The sequence below is a fragment of the Bos taurus genome, chromosome 23, assembly GCF_002263795.3.
Source record: "Bos taurus isolate L1 Dominette 01449 registration number 42190680 breed Hereford chromosome 23, ARS-UCD2.0, whole genome shotgun sequence".
Lineage (NCBI taxonomy): Eukaryota > Metazoa > Chordata > Mammalia > Artiodactyla > Bovidae > Bos > Bos taurus.
Window position 1 is genome coordinate 13,783,404 of NC_037350.1, and position 21,852 is coordinate 13,805,255.

The following is a 21,852-nucleotide window of genomic DNA, read 5'->3' on the forward strand; positions in this document are numbered from 1 at the left end:
TGCTATATTTAAAATGGATAACCGGCAATGACCTACTGTACAGCACAGGGAACTCTGCTCAGTGTTATGTGGCAGCCTGCATGGGAGGGGAGTTTGGGGGAAAGTGGATCCATATATGTGTATGGCTGAGTCCCTTTGCAGTTCATCTGAAAGTATCATGACATTGTTTGTTAATTGACTATACCCCAATACAAAATAAAAAGTTAAAAAAAAATAAAGCATGATGCCACAAAACACCAAAACAGATTTTTTAAAAAAAGAAATGTTGGGTTGGCCATAAAGTTCATTCAGGTTTTCCATAGCATCTTACGGAAGAACCCAAATGAACTTTTTGGCCAAACCAGTATATTTCTTACATTATCCCAGTCAGGGACATCTTCCTGAGAAGAGTGCATGAATTTTGAAAGAAGGACATGGCAAGCAGTGTTCCTTCCTTTGGCCTTTTTAGTCTCCAAATATTTATTGAGCATGTTAAGTGGCAGGATTTCTTACTAGGTACTTTGGCAAAAATCAAGGATGAGTCAGACTTGTCTCGTCTGCAGGCTAGCGTGAGGTATTGATCAAACAAATGAAAAATATTTGAGAGACTGACGTGTACTGGGTTTCGTGGGCTGCCAGGGATTTAGTGATGGACCCACTAAAATGGGTTGGTGCAGCCCCTCCCCCCAGGAATATGAAGTCTAACGAGAAGCCTGATCTTGAACAGTAATGACAAGTGTAGAGAGTGTCTTGAGAGGGAATGTTTGGGGCGGTCTGTGGCCTCTCTAGCAGAGAGCCTTATTCTAGATTCAAGGTCCTGATGGGCCCCTTGAAGCAGTGACAGATCTTAAAACAGAGTGATGGTCAGGTAAGTGAATGGAGGTGCAGAATGATGCCATGGAGTCCCTGCCAGAAGCAGCATCAGATGTGAGAGTCTCTAGTAGGAAAAAGCTGGGTCCTTTGGGGGGTACCATTATGATGAGAATATCTGAGGATTTGGGATTCAATCCTAGGCATGGTAGAAAGCCACTGAAAAGGTTAACCAGGGGTTTGAGGTTCTCCAATATACTTTTCTAAAAAGACCATCTGGGGTACTTTATTGGCTCCAAAGGCACTGTGTAGACCATCTGGGGGCTCCAGGTGCAAACCCAAGCTGTGGAAGATGGTGGCTTGGACTAAAGCGTTAGCCGTGGAAATGGGGAAAAGTGGACAGATTCCGGAGCCACTGAGAAGGAAGGATAATAGGACTCGTTGGGACTAATGCGTGAGTAGGAGTCAGGGAATACCAGGTTTCTTACATGAGGATCTGGGTGGATGGTGAGACCCTCAACAGGACAGGATGTGCCAAGGAGACCCAGGCTGAGGTGACTGGGGTAATGAATTCAGTTTGCATGTGCTTGCTGTGCCTCAGTTTCCTCATCTGTAAAATGGGTTGTTGCAAATGTAATGGATAAACTTTAAACCCTGGGAACAGTGCCTGGCACACTATCACACGTGCATGAGTGTATGGGGCACCTGAGGGCCGTCAAGCTGATCGGTGCACAGGCAGTTGGGTGCCAGGATTGGGCGCTCAGGACACTGGGGGGCTGAGAGGATTTAGGATCGTCACTGAGTCCTTGGGAATGACTTGTGAAGGGGTCACCAGAGGAAGCATAAAGGGAGGGGAGAAGAGGACCCAGGATGGTGCCCTGAGGGATTTAAGTGCTGAGTGATAGGAGAGAGGAGGAGAAGTCAGTCAGGGGTCCCAAGAGGAGCATAGCGCAAAGCAGGAGGGACGGCCCAAGGGTGTGATTGTCCAGGAAACCAGGAAAGAGAGACTCAAGGAGAAGTGGATGGTCCACAGAGTCATAGGTTACCAAGGCTGAACCAACCAAATTACCAAGAAATGCCATTTGATTTAGTGGCAGAGACCACTGGTGAGAGAAGACAAGTGTCTAAATAACCAGAATACAAAGTTGAACACAACAGCTCTGCATTCAGGTAGGGAGGGGTGTTCCTACCTGGGAAGGGCTGTAGAAGGCTTGCCAGAGGATGCCAGCTCTGAGCTTGGCATTAGACCGTGGGGCAGGCGGGCCAGGAGCGCTAGCTGGGTAGAGCTACCTGCAGAAGCAAAAGCAGAAGAGGGTGCAGTGTGTGCCAGCCAGTGGCAGGTGCACAGACGTCTCTTTAATTTCTGATTCTGACCACAGAAAGGAAATGCTTCAGAAACCTCGAGCAGGGTCTGGAAACATTCCTGGGATATGTAGAGAGTGGTTCCAGGGAAGAACTTTTCTTTACCATTTGATCTACAGGAGTCTTTAGTTCAAAAAGCAGGTGACCTGGTGGGCATAGATTCAAGTTGTCCTTGTCGGTGCCACTCAGGATGGCAGCCGCCGGTCACATGGGGCTGGTGACACTTGAAACATGGCTGGTCTGAACCAAGATGGGAAATCCACAGCAGATTTTGATAACTTTGAAAAAAAAAAGAATTCAAATAGCTCATTGATCTTTTTCTTTTACATTGATTACATGTTAAAATGACTCTATTTTAGATACTTTGGGTTAAATACAAGGTACCCAGGTGGTCCCATCACTTCATGGGAAATAAATGGGGAAACAGTGGAAACAGTGTCAGACTTTATTTTTTTGGGTTCCAAAATCACTGCAGATGGTGACTGCAGCCATGAAATTAAAAGACACTTACTCCTTGGAAGAAAAGTTATGACCAACCTTGATAGCATATTGAAAAACAGAGACATTACTTTGCCAACAAAGGTCCATCTAGTCAAGGCTATGGTTTTTCCAGTGGTCATGTATGGATGTGAGAGTTGGACTGTGAAGAAAGCTGAACACCGAAGAATTGATGCTTTTGAACTGTGGTGTTGGAGAAGACTCTTGAGAGTCCCTTGGACTGCAAGGAGATTCAACCAGTCCATTCTGAAGGAGATCAGCCCTGGGATTTCTTTGGAAGGAATGATGCTAAAGCTGAAACTCCAGTACTTTGGCCACCTCATGCGAAGAGTTGACTCATTGGAAAAGACTCTGATGCTGGGAGGGATTGGGGGCAGGAGGAGAAGAGGACAACAGAGGATGAGATGGCTGGATGGCATCACTGACTCGATGGACATGAGTCTGGGTGAACTCTAGGAGTTGGTGATGGACAGGGAGGCCTGGCGTGCTGCGATTGATGGGGTCGCAAAGAGTCGGACGTGACTGAGTGACTGAACCGACTGACTACTGACCCAGGTGATGCTAAGTGGCAAAGAACCCACCTGCCAGTGCAAGGAGATGCAAGAGACACGGGTTTGATCCCTGGGTTGGGAAGATCCCCTGGAGGAGGGCATGGCAACCCACTCCAGTATTCTTGCCTGGAGAATCCCATGGACAGAGGAGCCTGGCGGGCTATGGTTCATTGGATCACAAAGAGTCAAACACGACTGAATCGACTTATCACACGTTATTAAAATTAAGTTCAACTATTCCTGCATAATTTTTTAATGTGACTGGAAAAATTTTTTTAAAACGTGGCTCATATTTCTATTGGACAGGTCAGATCTCTGTGAAGGAAAGTCTAAAAGGCTCTCATTGAATGCAGGTATCGATATACTTAAGACTTGTACTTTCTTAGATATTACTTTCACTATCATTTTAGAAAATACAAAGATTAGTAATATGCTTTTTTTGATCTTAATGTAACTTTTGCTTTTATTAAAAAAAAATTCAAGAATCATGTTGAAAGGCCCATTATGTTTCCATGGCCCATTAACTTTTATTTATTTATTTTTGTTGAGTCCTGGCATAGCTCATGAATCATAGGAGAAGAATTTTCAGTAAGAGAGCCTTTTAGGCACCATTCAGCACAGCTAAACCTAAAAAAGTCATCCCAAACTACCTACAGAGTTACCTGAAACTTGATGATGTCAGCAACTTCCCAGTCCAGCTCCCAGGGAAGTGTGGGTTTACTGCTGGAGCCCAGCCTTGTGTGTGCATGGCATGGTCTGGGTAGTGGTACCGCTGGAGGGCGATCTCTGTCGGGCACACCTCCATGGGAAGCAGATCGACACCTTCCATGGCACAGGGTGCCCTCCTTAGCAGGAGGCTGAGTTAGATGAGTTGATGAATTGATGAGTTAGTTGAGTTAGATGAGTTGCCCAGCTCCTCATCTTTACCAGGTGTCCTCAACCATGCTGGGGCTGATGCTGGGGTTGGGGAGCCAGAGACTTTCTTGGGGACACATTTAAAGGGACAGAAACTTGAAGGATGGGGGCCAAGAGGGAAGTGGATCAGGGGACATCCTGGTGGTCCAGTGGTTAAGAATCTACTTTTCAACACAGGGGATGCAGGTTTGATCCCTGGTTGGGGAACTAAGATCCCACATGCTGCAGGGCAGCTAAAACCTGCGCACAGCAACTCCTGAGCCCCATGCACTCTGGAGTCCCCGTGCCACAACTAGAGGGTCCATGCTGCTGCAAGGAAAGATCCCGCATGATGCAAGGAAAGTCCCAAGTACCGCAACTAAGATCAGATGCGGCCAACCAAATAATATAAATTAATAATAACAGACTGGATTGGTAGACTGATTTCTTTCTTTGTCAAGCCTTGATTTATGGTGTTGACCAGCCTAAGAAGGACAAGAGGAAGAAGACAAGAAACTCCAGGCAAGAGGACTAGGAGCTAGCAAAGTAATACGGAGAGGGGCGGGAACAGGGCCCTGGACAGGGAGGAGCCAGGGGCGGGGACAGGAAGTGAAGGAAGCCTGGACAGAAGCTTGAGGGCTTGATGCAAGGGGATGGGAGGATGGCTCTGTGCTTCAAGAGAAAGAATTGCCCCAGAAAGAAAAACACCAATACAGTATACTAACGCATATATATGGAATTTAGAAAGATGGTAACAATAACCCTGTGTACGAGACAGCAAAAGAGACACTGATGTATAGAACAGTCTTATGGACTCTGTGGGAGAGGGAGAGGGTGGGAAGATTTGGGAGAATGGCATTGAAACATGTAAAATATCATGTATGAAACGAGTTGCCAGTCCAGGTTCGATGCACGATACTGGATGCTTGGGGCTAGTGCACTGGGACGACCCAGAGGGATGGTATGGGGAGGGAGGAGGGAGGAGGGTTCAGGATGGGGAACACATGTATACCTGTGGTGGATTCATTTTGATGTTTGGCAAAACGAATACAATTATGTAAAGTTTAAAAATAAAATAAAACAAACAAACAAAAAAAGAATTGCCCTATCGTATCTTTGATGCTCTTTGAAGGAAGACAGCAGGCTGAGGAATCTGAGGAAACTGTAATTTCCTATAGGCTGAATATCCTAAGATCAACCATCTCTGGGTTTCAGACGTGTTTTTGTGTCTTTGCAGGATGAATTGGATCTCACCGACAAAAACCGGGAGGCTGTATTTGCACTGCCCCCTGAGAAGAAATGGCAGATCTACTGCAGCAAGAAGAAGGTACCGTCTCTGACCCCTTCCACTGCCGCGCAGGTTCCACAGCACCGGTAGCCCTTGCTTCCACGCTTGCTCATTCATTTCGCAAACCTTTGTTCCACACCAGCCTCATTCCATTCTAGGTGTCGGAAGAACAACAGTGAATGAATCAGGACAGAAATAATCCCTGCTCTCATGGAGCTTACACGCAGAGGGTTAGGGTTCTGTTCTTCTGGGTTCCAGGAGGCGTGCCGGGTCAGGGAGATGCATGATGACAAGTCCAGATTCCCTTTCCGTGGCTGTGCGCACGCGGGGAGGGCGTGCCACCCCGGGCAGTACCCACGGGGCAGCTCTGTTGGAAGGACTGGTTTGGGGGAAGTGAATGGCCTCTGCTGGATCTTTAGCCTGGGCCGTGTCCCAGGCTGTGTCCCTGTCCCAGGGCAGCACGCAGGTCAGGGACACACATCAGTCTCTGCTCTGCCCGCCCGCCCCGCCCCTTCATTAAAAGGTGTCAGTCTCCTGACTGCGCCTCCCTAGCAGGGTGTGCTGGGCTGCAGTCAGGACTGAGCTGGGCTTTCTCTCTCCCCTCCACTTTCTCAGTGGCTGTGCTTTCTTCTCCCTTCCTCCCCCTCTCTGCCTCTCTCACCTCATCTCTTTCTCTCTCAGTCTCTCTCATCTCCTTTCTGTTGGGTTGGCCATAAGGTTCATTCTGGGTCTTATAGAAAAACTCAAACTTTTTGGCCCGCCCAATGTTTTAGCCTGTCTGTTTCTTTCGCTCTATTTTTCCTTCCTTGGCCCACTTTCCTCTCCATCCCTCTGCCCTCTCATCTCCCAGGCTTGCAGCTTCATGCCTTCACTTCAACGTACAGGTGTTTGGGAGTTGGGGCCTGTTATTCCAGCACCCAAAGGCTTAGAAGTCTCCCTCCTGGGAGAAGATGGGCAGGTCTGTGAGACTGCTTCTCCTTCAGGCTCCCTGAAGCCCATTTTGGCTCTTCTCTTAGTCTTCTTGCTCGGGATATTTGTTCCATCCTAGGCTCCATACTGGGCCAGACCGAGCTTATAAAGTTGGTCCCTCTTCCAGAATTGGAAGGGACTGAGGAGCAACCCAGCCCAGTTTTTTATTCTACACAGGACGCAAGGAAGGCCTGGAGGGGTGATGGCCTCACCTAGAGTTGCCAGCCAGCATGACCAGTGGCTGCGCTGACACTTGAATGCCGGCCTGCTGAGAGCCTGCAGGCACTGCGAGCCACATCTAGTGTAGTCAAGGCATTTATTAAGCAGCTGCAGAATACCATGCTCTGTGTCCAGGAGTCTCATTATGAGGAGAGCAGATCTTTAAAAAACTCACACTATGGAAATAAAGAAGGAAAGGAGGAGAAAATGAATTTCAGGAGTAATTCATCTTCTCTCGTGATTCCCCACTTTCCAAATCGATTTACGATGGAGGTCCCTGACGTTGATTCCTTATGAAGCTAACATAAAAATGCACTAAAATGTAAGGACACTTCTCACCACCTTCCAGACCAGTCTGTGTCATCTCCCAATACACTTTCCCACTCCCCATCTTTCCACATAGTACTTCCTCTGCCTGTAACACTCTCCCCTTGTCTCAGCCTCAGTAATCTTGAGTAACTCAGCTCAGTCCTCTCAGACCCCCACCCCATCTTCCCCATTAGCCTTCTGTGTTAAATGACCCCCACCCTGGTTTCCAGGGCCCACAGTGGACAGTCCTACCACAGAGCAGTGGTCACCCTGCCTCTGGTATTAGACAGGCTATTACATGGATGGCTTTTTGTTCAGTACTTTCAGGGCTCATAGCAGTGATTGGCATGGAGTAGGTGCTCATTAAATGCATGTGGAGTGGCTAAATGGGAAGCCAGTGAAGGCAGGAAAGTGTTTCATGATATGTTTGTTTATGTGCTGTGATCCCCTCTGTAAGGCAGAAGCTAGAATTTGGGGGCCTCGGTTACGGGAGCCCCGTGGCTTTAGGCATACAGCCAGGTGAAGTCACAAAGACCCAATCAAAGCAGGTTTCTCACTGATTTAAAATTTTAAGATTTAAGAAATTTAAAATCTTGGATTTTAAGAAATAAAATCATGAAACCCAAGTGGATGGGCCTGAAAGATGCAGGGCCAAGTCCAGGCTGGCTGGCAGGCAGGTGGCCCATCAGGAAGGTTCTTGAGGAGGTAAACGTTTCATGCTAATTTGAAAGCAGGAAATTGTTAGAAAGCAAATAAAGGGGAGCATCCAAATGGGAGAGAGACAGGAAGCAGGAGGGAGTGTGAAGAGCAGACCCACTGGCCGGAGAAGGGGTCTGAATTTTCAATCAGCGTCAGTGCTTGTCCAGTTCCCATCATTCCTGCCCACCCCTGGGGAGGAGTTGAGGCTTTCTCTTGGGACCTGAGGGCTGGGTCTGATCTGGGCTCTGCCTTCCAGCTGCACAGACCCCATCCCTCACCCCCTTTCCAAAACCCAGGACCTTGGGGCAGGGTGCAGATCTCTTTCTCTCCTTTTTTAAAGTTACAATTTATTGAGCACCTACTCTATGCCAGGCACTACACCAAATGCTTAATATCAATCGATATTTTCCAAAACTCCAAAAGACTAAGTTTTTTTAAAGGTCCAGGCTGTCACAGACTGATACTATTTTATAAAATATAGTGAGAATGATATCAGAAAAAATGAGGTTTGAAAAAGTAGATGTACAAAGTACAAGTGCACATTTTCATTAGATTCAACAGACTGAAAGTCGTATTTCATTAAATGGAGTCAGAACAAGGATGACAGGGGAAAAAAATAAAGTATTTTTAACCATATATATTGTTCATTGAAAGTGTATATACCTGCATGGTTTCTGCCCATGTCATTATCCGGTCCTGAGGTTCGGATGTTTGTGATCTGCATCTTGCTGAGGAAGAAGTAGAAGCCTAGGGAGCTTCTGTGACTCCCTCAAAGTCACCCCGTCTAGGCGGGGCTGGGAGATGAACCTGAATGCTGACCTGGAATGAAGCTCAGGACTCCAGACCATGGGCCTGTCTTGCCGGGTGGTCCATACAACCCTTCCTCTTGTTCTAGGAGCAGGAGGACCCCAACAAGCTGGCGACCAGCTGGCCTGACTACTACATCGACCGCATCAACTCCATGGCCGCGGTGAGCCTCACGCCTGTCCTGCCCCGGCCCCACCTGGAAGGGCTCCAAGGGGAATGGGCCTCATGTTCCCTTGCAGCCCACAACTGGGGATCAGCAGCTTTCCAGTTATTCCCAAGATTGTATCATGACCCCTCCGTCCCTATAGAGTCCCCAAACTATTGAAACAGTGATTAATGATGTGTAGATCACCCAGGCTTGAGAAACAGGCTAATCATTCTCCCCATTTTACAGATGAGGAAAGTGAAGCCCAGGACTGGAACCTGGGTCTTCTTACAGCCTGACACTCTTGTCTCAGTAAACCATTTGGTGGGGCCTCATCCCTCCTGAGGCGAGGGTGGCCCCTGGTTCACAGGCAGGCTGGGGGTGCAGGGAGCTGGGAGACAGGCAGCCCAGCGCGACCTCTGCTGCTTTCTCTGACCTCAGATGCAGAGTCTGTACGCGTTTGATGAGGAGGAGACGGAGATGAGGAACCAAGTCGTGGAAGACCTGAAGACTGCCCTCCGGACACAGCCTATGAGGTGATGCCCCTTCCCTCGCTTCCTCTACATCCCTCCCCCAGTGGGCCCCTCAGCTTCTCGAAGCTTCACACAGAGCTCTGCTCCCATCCCAGGCCCCTTGGGATGCACTCTCAGCATCCCCTCCGGCTTACTTTACCCTCTTTCACATCTGGGCTCCCACTCCCCCCTCTCTCTCTGAGGAGCTGGGATGCTTCCAGAAGATGAGCATGTTGGGGAGGAGAGATGAACATAGGAAGATGAGGTAAACCTCCGGTCCAGAGGTGGGCATACGGGCAGGGTGCTCAAGAGAAGGGAGGAGCCCCACCAGGGAGGTGAGAGTGGGTGAGAAATACTCTAGCCACTAGAGGGCGATGTGCTGTCTCCAGATGAGATTTCTCCATCCAGCGTGGGAGCAGGTAAGGAAGCAGGTGGTGGCTGTCTCCAGGGCTGAAAAGCACCTCTCCCTGCGTCCCAGGCCACATTGGGAAAGGGCCCAAGAGAGCCACAGGCTCCTCTCGTGTCTGGCAGTGGGCTCATTCCGGCTTAGGGGAGGCAACTGTTACATTTTCAGCAGTTTTGCAAGCTGCTTGTTAAAACTATGATTAAAATGTAAATTATATCAACTCATGATTTAAAAAATGATATAAAAACCAAAGGTAATTAAGAACTTGAAACTTATCACTCCTTAACTACCTGATGATTTGACGGCATTTTCCTACACTCTGTCATGCGTGCCCACGGAAATCGCACCCGTTGTGTGTGCCTGGTGGGAATCTGTGAATGCTACATGTCTTCCCAGCTCCACGTTCAGTGGCATCACATGACTAGCTTGAAGTCAGCTGTGCTGGGAGTATTTATACCATGGAAATTGGCCAGCACCACAGTCAGGCCTGTTTCTTTCTCCAGAGGGCCAGTTGTTACCAACACACGAGTCTGCGTGTGTGTGTGTGTGTGTGTGTGTGTGTGTGTGCGTGTGCATGGTCTGGGCTGACCTTTCTGCCCCAGGAGCCTGGAAGCGGAGCCTCAAGGAGAACAGAGGCTCCCTAACCCCTGCTTGTTGCTCAGGCGGGGATGGGGTCTGATTTAGAGAGGGGATACAGGAAGGTTGAGAAAGTCAGGAAGTAGAAGGGTTGAGGGGATGTTGCCCCTCATCTCCCACTTCCATTTCTTTTTCTTTCTCTTAATCAAATTCTGATGACAAATGTCACACATAGTCATGGTGGAAATTTTGTGGGATACATAAAAGTGTATAATAGAAAAAAGTAAATGATACCTGTTTTTAACAACTTAATGCATTCTGTTTTTCTAAGTATATTTATATAATCATGTAGAAACACTCACAGATGCCCTTGGAATCAAATGCATTCATTATATAGAGTGCTTCCCTCAGCTTCGTTTATGGCATGTCCTCAGATCATTAATTATTGTTCTACTAAATCAAGGGTTTTAAGCCTTTGTGTGTGTGTGTGTGTGTGTGTGTGTGTGTGTGTGTGTGTATGGATGCACACATGTGTGCCATGGATGACTTTGGTACCCAGGTGAAACCTATTGACTGCTTATTAGAACGATGTTTCTAAGTAATAAAGTAGATAGTAGGTAAGGTTTAAAAATGAGCCAATTAAATTGAAATACAGCCACCAAATTTTAAACATTTGTGAGATAGCAGTAAATGTACTGCTTTATGCCTTAAATAAAAAGAACTAGCAACCACCATAATTTTGAAGTGCTGATGAGTGGAAATGATATTTTGAGATATCTGTAACAGCTGCAATTTGAGATGAAAACAGCTGTGATTTCTTTGGGTGAGAAAGTCAGAAATTCTGGTAATGCCACTATATTTTATTGCTTACCTTCATCATTGAAAGAAATGCTAAATTCAAGGTTGCTGCTGCTGCTAAGTCGCTTCAGTCGTGTCCGACTCTGTGCAACCCCATAGACGGCAGCCCACCAGGCTCCCCCGTCCCTGGGATTCTCCAGGCAAGAACACTGGAGTGGGTTGCCATTTCCTTTTCCAGTGCATGAAAGTGAAAAGTGAAAGTGAAGTCGCTCAGTCATGTCTGACTCCTAGTGACGCCATGGACTGCAGCCTACCAGGCTCCTCTGTCCATGGGATTCTCCAGGCAAGAGTACTGGAGTGGGGTGCCATTGCCTTCTCTGAAATTCAAGGTAGAGATTACCAAAAAAGTGTATTTTTTGTTTCCCATGGAAGTTGATTAGCCATAGACCCCTTAGGGGAACACATATTCCAGGTTAAGAACTCCTGCACGAAATGGTTTTTAGTGTTTTTTGCTAACATTTAAGCTAACTCAGATGTTTTCTTAGGGATCCCTTAAAGAGTGCCTTCCCCAGTCTTGATCCCTCGATGCAGTGACTGATGGCTCCCCTCTCTGGAAGTCTTCCTTGTCTGCTTGTAATTCTCTTCATTCCCATCCTCACTGGTGATGAGTCTTCAGGTTTAACAGCCATGATAATTATCCTAATAATTATCATAATCATCCCTTTCACGTATATACCTTCATAGTTGTGTCACTGACAGTCAGTGATGTGCAAATGCACAGTATTTAAAATGCAAACAAGACGTGAGTCCCTTGTGGGGTGGTAAGGATTTTAGAGCTTTGTTGTGGTTCAGTTGTTAAGTGATGTCCAACTCCCTGTGACCTCATAGACTGTAGCACACCAGGCTTCCCTGTCCTTCAGTATCCCCCAGGGTTTGCTCAAACTTATGTCCAACCATCTCATCCTCTGTCACCCCTTCTCCTGCCCTCAATCCTTCCCAGCATCAGAGTCTTTTCCAAAGAGTTGGCTCTTCACATCAGGTGGCCAAAGTATTGGAGATTCAGCATCGTTTTTTCTAATGAATATTCAGGATGGATTTCCTTTAGGATTGGCTGGTTTGGTCTCCTTGCAGTCCAAGGGGCTCTTTAAAAGTCTTCACCAGCACCACAGTTCTAAAGCATAAGCTCTTCAGTGCTTTGAAAGTGAAAGTGTTAGTTGCTCAGTCATGTCCGACTCTTTGCAACCCTGTGGACTGTAGCCTGCCAGGCTCTTCTGTCCATGGGATTCTCCAGGCAAGAATACTGGAGTGGGTTGCCATTTCCTTCTCCAGCAGATCTTCCCTACCCAGGAATCGAACGCAGGTCTCCTGCATTGCAGGTAGATTCTTTACTATCTGAGCCATCAGGGAAGCCCTAATAAGTTGACCATATAGCAACCATGGAGGGATTAGTGCTTTAGATAAACCTTACGAGTGAACCAAATGGCTTCTGTAGGTGGGACACAGTGGTCCCTAGATAAAGGGTAGCTATTTGCAAAATGCAGACCGAATAATATGCAAATACAGGATACCTGTTTGGCTGACGGCTCTGGTCTGGGCAGGTTTGTGACCCGCTTCATCGAGTTGGAGGGCTTGACCTGTCTGCTGAACTTCCTCCGGAGCATGGACCACGCCACCTGCGAGAGCCGCATCCACACCTCCCTCATTGGCTGCATCAAGGCGCTGATGAACAACTCGCAGGGGCGGGCGCACGTGCTGGCGCAGCCCGAGGCCATCAGCACCATCGCCCAGAGCCTGCGCACGGAGAACAGCAAGACCAAGGTGGCCGTGCTGGAGATCCTGGGCGCTGTGTGCCTGGTGCCCGGCGGCCACAAGAAGGTGCTGCAGGCCATGCTCCACTACCAGGTGTATGCAGCTGAGCGGACGCGCTTCCAGGTGAGGACCTGGCGGAGGGCCTGTGTAAGAAGCCCCGAGGGCCCTTAAGAGAGCGCGGTTTGGCTGGGATAATGCACTCTTACCTAGACCGTGGGTTCCTAGAGGATAGGACATTGCTCCGCTTCATTTTTGTGGCTCTACAACTCTGAGCCCAGTACCTGGCTCAGATAGGGGCTCCATCAAGAATTATTGAATTGAATGCCATTGCTCGAATCAAGATTTTAGGCTTCAGAACTTCCCTGGTGGTGCAGTGGTTAAGACTCTGCACTTCCACTGCAGGGACACTGGTTCAGTCCTTAGTCAGGGAACTAAGATCCCACATGCTGCTCGGCGTGGCCAGGTAAAATAAAAGGTGTTAGGGCCTAAGCCTGGACCAGTGCCTACTTTGGGGACACTGGGACCAGTCCCAGGAGCTCAGGCCATGCTAGTGTCTTTATTTCTCCCTGCCTGTGCCAGTAAAGAGACAGACAAGAAGTATAGTGTCTTGGTACAGAGTAAGTCTCAGTAGATGTGACCTGTCATCACAAACTTTATGGTTTGCCCACCAGAATTGACTACATGCTTATTCTGTCATCAAACATTTTAAAGCACCCACTCTGTTTGGAAAGTGACCCTCGACCCTTTGCAGAATATACAAAGGAGATGAAAGGTAGAAACCATGCTATTAAGGAGCTGAGAGTGAATATAGTTACTCTCTGGGGTTCCTCCTCCAGGACCCTCACAGGTAGCAAAATCTGTGCATCCTCAAATCTCTTACAGTTGTGCAGTATTTGCGTATAACCTATGCACATCCTTCTGTATACTTTAAGTCATCTCTGGATTACTTATAATACCTACTATAATATAAATGCTCTGTAAATAACTGTAAATAAAATATAAATGCTATGTAAACAGTTGTCAGTTCACAGCAAATTCAAATTTTGCCTTTTTAATCTTTCTGAAATATAAAATATATATGTATATATTATGTTTTAATGTGGGGTCGGTTGAACCCATGGATATGGAGGGCTGATGAGCTGTAAACAGCTGTAAAGTGCTGAAACAGCATTTTGGCATCACCCAGCAAAATACAGCAAGTCCCCAGGGCTGAGTGGGAGAGGAATAAGGCAGGACTGGGGCTGAGATGTGGAGAGGCAAAGCACGCTTCTTGGAAAAGGTGGACTTAGAGAACGTTCGAGATGAGTTGGATAGATCGGGTACAGAGAATGAATGCAGCGTTCTGGGTGGTTGGAACGGTGGGAGCAAAGGTGTGAGGCTGGACCTGTAGGATCCTGATCCCTCCCTTCTTTTCGGTCCTGCCTTTCCATCCAGACCCTCCTGAACGAGCTGGACCGGAGTCTGGGCCGATACCGGGATGAAGTGAACCTGAAAACAGCCATCATGTCCTTCATCAACGCTGTCCTCAATGCTGGCGCCGGAGAGGTGAGGCCTCTCCTCCGTGTCCTTGCTGTGCTCTGACTTTCTGGCCCTGGGAAGAGGGCGTGAGTGCTGCCTGGGGAAGTGGCAGAGGGTCGGTGTGGCTGCCAGTGCCGTCATCGTGTCTTCAGATTGTCTGTATCATGTCTTGCCCCCTGCACTGGACGCCAAGAAAGAGGGGCTCCTGGGGAGCTCCCTGCATGGGTGGCGTCGTGGGTTATGTGTGCCATGGTCAAAACCCAAGCTTGTCTGGCTGATGATGGCTTAGGATGGCGGGGGATCACTTATAGGAGGAGGACAAGTGTTGGCCCTTCTTTCTAAAGCTTTCCAAAGACCTGTTTCTGGACTGATTTCTGAGTTAGCTAGTCATAGTCTTCTAGCATCTTCTGTTAGGATGTGTGACTTCTGGTTTTCCTTCAGAATGGGGTCAGAAATGGGATTCCCAGACCTTAAAAATAGAAAAATGGAAGATGAACTTAAAGAGCAGGTGAACTCCCCAAATTCTAAGGCAGTCTGATGCCTTGGTGAAGGTCAGCTTGTTGAAGGTCAAAAGGGGCAACTTAATGATCTCTGCTTTCCCCCGTTTTCTGCCAGCATACTATCTTTTTTTTTTTTTTTCCCCGCATCCCATCCTGATGACCTGACTTAGGTGAGGTAGGTTGAGGGAATTACCTGTCCCTAAGATGCTGACATCACCTGGGTCAGTACCAGCTATTTATCCTGACATCTGTTCTGATTAGTTGCTAACCATATCTCATTAGGTAGTTTTTATGAATATCATTCTTGTTAGGTAGGTAATGTTATGCCCATTTAACTGATGAGAAAACTAAGCCTTCTGCAGAGTCACAAAACTGTTAAGTGACAGAGCAGGGATTGGAACCAAGATCTGTCTGGTTCCAAAGCGTGTGCTCTGTATCACTCTTCAGCACCGCTCTTTGAGTCCAAAATCTTAGAGAAAGCTGGTGAAGGACTTAAAGGAAGTGAGGCAGGAGAGCTGAAGCGCATGACTAACAGGTGAAAGGGTGTCTCCTCCCACCCCCTCCTTGCTGCTCTGGGACCTGAAGCAGTTCCGATGCATTTGCTGCTGGGGATGTGGTGGAACCGGAGTGGCCGTGAGGGGACTACTGGGGGACTCTTGCAGAAATGGACACCAGCCGGTGAGCCTAGTACCCCCTTGGTGACCCCCAGGATAACCTGGAGTTCCGTCTGCATCTGCGGTACGAGTTCCTGATGCTGGGGATACAGCCCGTGATTGACAAACTCCGGCAGCACGAGAATGCCATCCTGGACAAGTAAGGCCCAAGCCACCCATTCCCACCACAAACCTATGGGGAAAGCGCCTCAGTGGGGGATGGCCGAGAACCTCAGAGAGGCTTCTGTTCCCTGGGAGACCACCTGCCACACCCAGCATCAGTTCAGGAGCAGCTCTGGGTCTGGGGGAGAGGTGGATGACGGCTCTCCCACCCCCTGTCCCACATCACCTGTGTCCCCTCCTGGCCTCCTTGCCAACCTCCTGTCTCATCTCTGATGTTAGAGGCAGGTGGACTCAGTGGTCCTCTTCCGTGGCAGTACCAATCCTGGGGGGAATTTGGAAATGTAGGGGTGTTCTTCGGTTTTCAAACTGGATGGGGGAGGCACTACTTGCATTGGTTGTAGGGAGCCAGGAATGCCAAACATCCACCGTGCCCTCCTGCTCAGCAGAGACCCGCCCCTCAAGGTGCAAGCCATCAAGGCCTTTGTTGACTGAAGAGCACAATGACGCTCCTGTGTATCACCAGTGGGCCCCTCTGGTCCACCCCCTTCACACAGGCTATTTTATTACACTAGGTCTTAAGGGAGAGTGGATGGGTGGATGGATCCTTTTGCAGTGGAGTGGAGGAGGGGATGGGGCAGAAAATGACAGATTGGCTTTGAGTGGAGACCTAGGATGGTCTGAGAACACTGGGGAAGGTCAACCTAGGGCAGTGATCCTTGACTGTGGGTGGTTTCACCCCCCCCCCCCCAACCCAGGGAACATTTGGCAGAACCTGGAGACATTTTTGGTCATCACAACTCAAAGTGGAGGGCGCTGCAGGCATCTGGTGGCAGAGGTCAGGGATGCTGGTACATGTCCTTCAACTCACAGGTCCACCTCCCCCCACAGAGTCAGGGATGATCCAGCTGCAAATGTCAATCTGGGAAAGCCTGATTGAAGGTCATGGGACCCTGGGTTGGCCTCTCCAGGGACAGGCATGAGATCCTATAAAGGATGAGAGTGTTGACTTACAGGAAGCTAACTTCTTTCTCGTTTTGCCTTGGCCTCATTTGCATGATGCCTTCAGATTTAGTCATTTCAGAGGCTTACAGGGGCTGTAACCCTCACCCAGCGCTGACCTGGCGGTCATGTCTACTTCCTCTATCCCCCCATCCCGTTTAGGCATTTGGACTTCTTCGAGATGGTCCGGAATGAGGATGACTTGGAGCTGGCCAGGAGGTTTGACATGGTGAGAAGCCTGCAAAGGCGGGACGACTGCAGTGGGTCCTGACTCCTGTGCTGTGTGTTAGCCTGGTTCTGTGGTGGTGCCACAGTGGCCGGGTCTCACTTCTGGAGCCCTGGCACTATAGTGGCTCTACAGGGCCTCGCCTTAAACTGGGAGAGCATCTCCCCTGGAGGAGACTACAACCCCCAAAGGAAGGAGAGACAGTTCTTACACACGGCTACCCTCGCATGCCTCCTCTGGGATGACTTTCTCCCTGTCTTCCAGTAATCTGAGTCACCTTTCCCCATTGCTAACCTGATCCTGCTTAGCAAACAAAATCATTTCCATGTGAGCCTTGGTAACCCTGAAAATACACACACCTGCTGCTTTAATATGGTGCTAGAAAATCCCTGTCCAAATAGAGACCTACTTTGGGCTGGTGCTTCAGTGGCCAAGCACCACCCTTTTCGATTCTAAAAAGAGCCCCAGATATAAAGAGAAGGATACCAATGTTCCAGAGGACCAGCGGCTTCTTGCTGTCACACAACTGCAGAGTTGTTCTGCTGTTTGCACCCAGGCTGTGGATCTAGGCCACGTGCTCCTGGAGTCAGCCAGGCCCTGCTTCCTCCTCTTAGTTTGAATCAGTAGTTCTCAACCAGGGGCGAGTTTACTTCCCTTGGGGGCATCTACAATATTTAGAGATGTTCTTAGCTGTCACAGCAGGTGTGAGGAGGATGCCCCTGCATCTGGTAGATGTAGGGCTAAGATGCTGCTAAGTCATCTGCAGTGAACAGGGCAGCCCCTCACCCCCACGGATAAAGAACCATCTAGTTCAAGATGCTGGTGGTGCCAAGGCTGGGGAACCCTGGTTTATATAATTAGCACATCTCTCTCCTCCTTTTCTCTGCCCTTCTCTTTTTCTAAGTCTGGACCAGAGGCAGGGAAGGAATGCTGTCCTGTAGGATGGGGCTCAGTGGATGGAAACAGGGTCATCTCCCCCTCTCTTCTCTTCCCCGCTCCTTCCCCTCCCCTTGCCCCATTCACTGTGCGCCCCACACCCTCAGGTCCACATTGACACCAAGAGTGCTTCCCAGATGTTTGAGCTGATCCACAAGAAGCTGAAGCACACGGAGGCCTACCCATGCCTGCTGTCCGTCCTGCACCACTGCCTACAGATGCCCTGTGAGTAGCACCCTTCCCTTGGCCAATCTGAGCCCTTGGTCCAGGGCATCTTGAGAAAAGGTGTCAGAAGCTCCCAGGGTAGGGGTGTCTCCCCGTGTCTCCCTCCTGGCCCAATTGTACCCCAGTTCCCAGGAGGTCGGACTGGAGGACTCAGGCCCCTACTCTACCTGTCCTCCTTGGAGTCAGGACTTCCACTGTCCCCAGCACAGGGGCTGAGGATTCAGCCCTGAGCAATGCCAACATCCTGGACCAACACGCAGAACTTGATCCCTGCTAAATCAAACAGCCCTGACTGCCAGCTCGTGGCAGCGTTGTGATGGGCCTTCTCGGGGCGTTCCAGAAAGAAGTTTCATGCTTGCGGGAGCAGTACAGCTGTGGAGTGGAGGTTGTGGCAATCACGTGAAAGCAAACTTGTTGCTTTGTTTTTAAAGATTTTATCAACTCTTCCATCTAACCCTGGCTGGCTCCCACCCTAGCGCCCTTGTTCCTGCCTCACTTTACAAATACCAAATGACCGTATCTATAGGAGCAGGTGCTAAACTCTTAGGATCCAGGTGTGTGCAGTGACCAAATAAATTATGCAGAGTTACTAGTAGCCACCCCAGTGTGCGATCTGAAATGAGTTGGAGCTGCACCATTTGGTATTTAAGCTCTTCATAAAATAGCAGATTTGGAAACTGGCATGGACCAATAAAATGGTCACCCCAGACGGACTCTCTTTAGTGGTGGTGATGATGCTGGTGTTGGTAATCAGGTGGTGGTGAAAACTACAATTTATTGTTGCCCACTCAGGGCTGGGTCAGAGAAGGCAATGGCACCCCACTCCAGTACTCTTGCCTGGAAAATCCCATGGACGGAGGAGCCTGGTAGGCTGCAGTCCATGGGGTCGCTAAGAGTCGGACACGACTGAGTGACGTCACTTTCACTTTTTCACTTTCATGCATTGGAGAAGGAAATGGCAACCCACTCCAGTGTTCTTGCCTGGAGAATCCCAGGGGCAGGAGAGCCTGGTGGGCTGCCGTCTATGGGGTCACACAGAGTCGGACACGACTGAATTGACTTAGCAGTAGCAGCAGGGCTGGGTGTGATGGGAGATTTATATAGTATCTCTAAATCTCAAAATGGCTTAAGGCATGTGTTCTATTATCTACATCCTTACAGTGGGGGAGCCTGAGAATCAGACAGTCTTTACATATGAAAGAATTTTGTTTCTTTGGAGTCAGGACTTAATTTTTAAATTTTTTTAAGAGGAATTTTTTTTTTTCAAAAATATTTATTTGGCTGTACTGGGTCTTAGTTGCAGCATGCAGGATCAAGTTCCCTGACCAATAATTGAACCCAGGGCCCGCCCGCCCCCATTGGGAGCATGGAGTCTTAGCCACTGGACCACCAGGGAAGTCCCCAGGGGTCAGGGCTTTAGATGAATCACGTTCTACTTCTTTGAACACAGGCTTTACCCTGTGAAAGGAAATGGAAGACATTATCATTTTGCAATGCATGTGCCAGTGGAGGGATGGGAAGATGGACAGAGTGGCCTGGACCAGGAAGCTGCCTGTTCTCCAAAACCCAGTCTAGAAGGTCTTGGTGAAAGACTTGAGAATTCTGACTTCTGCTCCCATGAGTGTTTGGTACTCCAAGGGCATTGTGAATGGGTCCCCCTAGTCTGCCTCAAAATGGAGCTGTGCAGACATGACCTTCCTCCTTGTAGGCATTATGGTCTGCCTTTGAGGTCAGGATCTTGCTGTTTGACCTCCACCTTGGTGGTCAGTAGAAACACAGTACTTGGATTATGAACCCAGGAAGAGGAGCCTGTGGCGATCCCATGAAAAGAAAGTCCTTCTTCAGCCAGACTAAATTAGAGCAGACAGCAGTAGGGCCCTGTAGAAATAGGCACAGCCCACTCAATGCCTTTGCCTTCACAGTTCAGGGTCACCTTCACCGAGAAATCTGCCTGAATTCCAAGACTGCTTCTCCAGCCCATTCTGACCCCCCTCTCAGTACACACCTGTAATTATTTTCCATTCCTATAGGACAATAGCATCAATAAACCTAGAGCCTTTGCTTTTTTAAAAAAGTTTCCCTAGAGACTTCATTATTCAGCATGTAATGTTTGGAGCAGATTTACTTTCTTGAATGTGCTTTTCTAAGATAATTGTTAAAAAAAAAAAAGCAATTTGCATTCCTAAGGCATGGGATGCTCAGGGTACCAACAGGGAAGAAGGCAGCCAGAAAGCATTTCAGGGAGTAGAGAAATATATCTAGAGGGTTGACACATTCATAAAAGGTCAGTTGCAGATCAGCAAGAAATGATAGGATTTATGAGCCTTCATTATCAGCAATCACATTTCCTCCTCCATCATCCGGGGAGCTTGCTGAGGAGATTGCTTTCTTCCCCAGCCTGGCCCCAGGCGGTGACCCTAGGGCAGGGCCCCAGGGGGCTCTGCAGCTCAGTCAAGACAGGATGTCTTTCGTTCTGCAGACAAGCGAAACGGTGGCTACTTCCAGCAGTGGCAACTCCTGGACCGCATCCTGCAGCAGATTGTCCTCCAGGATGAGAGGGGCGTGGATCCTGACCAGGCTCCCTTGGAGAACTTCAATGTCAAGAACATTGTCAACATGTGAGCAGTGGCCATCCCTTACCTGTCTTCGTCTTCCTTCCCCATCTCTGTCCTCCTTGGCGTCTCACCAGCAAAATCTCAGCTCCCTCTCTCAAACCCAGACAGGGCTCCAGATGGGCCCTGGGCCAAAGCATCCAATAGAACTGCCTGAGATAGCAGAAACGGTCTCTATGCACACTGTCTAAACGTGGCCCCTGGGCGCTTGACCCATGGTTAGTGTGACTGAGAAACTGAGTTTTACGTTTTATTTCGTTTTCATTAAGTCCATGGGGTCGCTGAGGGTCGGACACGACTGAGCGACTTCACTTTCACTTTTCACTTTCATGCATTGGAGAAAGAAATGGTAACCCACTCCAGTGTTCTTGCCTGGAGAATCCCAGGGACCGGGGAGCCTGGTGGGCTGCCGTCTATGGGGTCGCACAGAGTCGGACACGACTGAAGTGACTTAGCAGCAGCAGCAGCCATGTGACATGTGGCTGGTTACCACCATATTGGATAGTAGAGGTTTATAGAGGGTGCTTACCGCTCCCCATGATCCACGCGCATGGAGTGGATTGAGGGAGACGGCAGTGTAACACGGAGGAAGAGTCAGCAACCTATGGCTGTGGGCTAGCCCCCATCCTCCAGTTTGTTTTGTGTCCTCCGTGAGCTAAGAGTAGTTTTACATTTTAAAAGAGTTGTTAAAATCACGCACAAGACGCTGCAGCAGAGACCTCACATATGAAACCTAAAATAGTTACTCTGGCCCTTTAGAGATGGTCTGCCGACCACTGAAAATAGAGCATGACAATTGAATTATTGGAAAAGGATGTCAGAGCCTAAGGTCTCTGGCTTATCATCTTTGACTCACCCTGGGTGTAAAGAAACACCAAGAAATGAGTTTACAGTTGCATCAGTTAATAACCAGGCCTCATGTTAACACACTTAGTTTTAATTTTAAAGTTTTGCTTTCAGTATCAGTCTGAGTCTGCTGCCCTTAAGGAGATACATTGGCTCTCAATGATTCATTGTGCTGCATTGCAAAGCCAAGTAGAAAATGATTTTTGAACCGTTCATGCTACTGTTTTCATTTGCACAAACAGCCGGGTGTTAAAGTCAAAATCCTAACTGGTACGCTGGGAGAACACAGCTAGTAATCCAAAGGCAGCTTTATTAGGAAACCGTTTAATTTAATTTTTATTTTATATTGGAGTATAGTTGATTTACAATGTTGTGTTAGTTTCAGGGGTGCAACAGAGTGATTTTGTTATATGTAAACATGTATCTATCTATTCTTTTCCAAATTCATTTCCATATAGGTTGTTACAGAATATTGAGTGGAGTTCTCTGTGCTATACAGTAAATCCTTGTTGACTGCCTATTTTATATATGGTAGTGTGTATATGTTAATCCAAGACCTAATTTATTCCCTCATCTTTCCCTT

At 48.4% G+C, this 21,852-nt stretch overlaps 1 protein-coding gene across 9 annotated transcripts in view; it reads left to right on the forward strand.

Annotated features, from left to right (window-relative positions):
• Window positions 1-21,852, forward strand: part of DAAM2 (dishevelled associated activator of morphogenesis 2) — a 135,997-nt gene that overhangs the window by 83,788 nt on the left and 30,357 nt on the right. For all 9 annotated transcript variants that reach the window (XM_010818159.4, XM_002697225.7, XM_010818160.4 and 6 more), the window contains 9 exons: window positions 5,332-5,421; window positions 8,474-8,548; window positions 8,972-9,066; window positions 12,421-12,754; window positions 14,066-14,176; window positions 15,359-15,462; window positions 16,587-16,653; window positions 17,694-17,811; window positions 20,291-20,429. In XM_010818159.4, coding sequence (XP_010816461.1) covers window positions 5,332-5,421; window positions 8,474-8,548; window positions 8,972-9,066; window positions 12,421-12,754; window positions 14,066-14,176; window positions 15,359-15,462; window positions 16,587-16,653; window positions 17,694-17,811; window positions 20,291-20,429 — 1,133 coding nt within the window. The remainder of the gene's footprint in view (window positions 1-5,331; window positions 5,422-8,473; window positions 8,549-8,971; window positions 9,067-12,420; window positions 12,755-14,065; window positions 14,177-15,358; window positions 15,463-16,586; window positions 16,654-17,693; window positions 17,812-20,290; window positions 20,430-21,852) is intronic.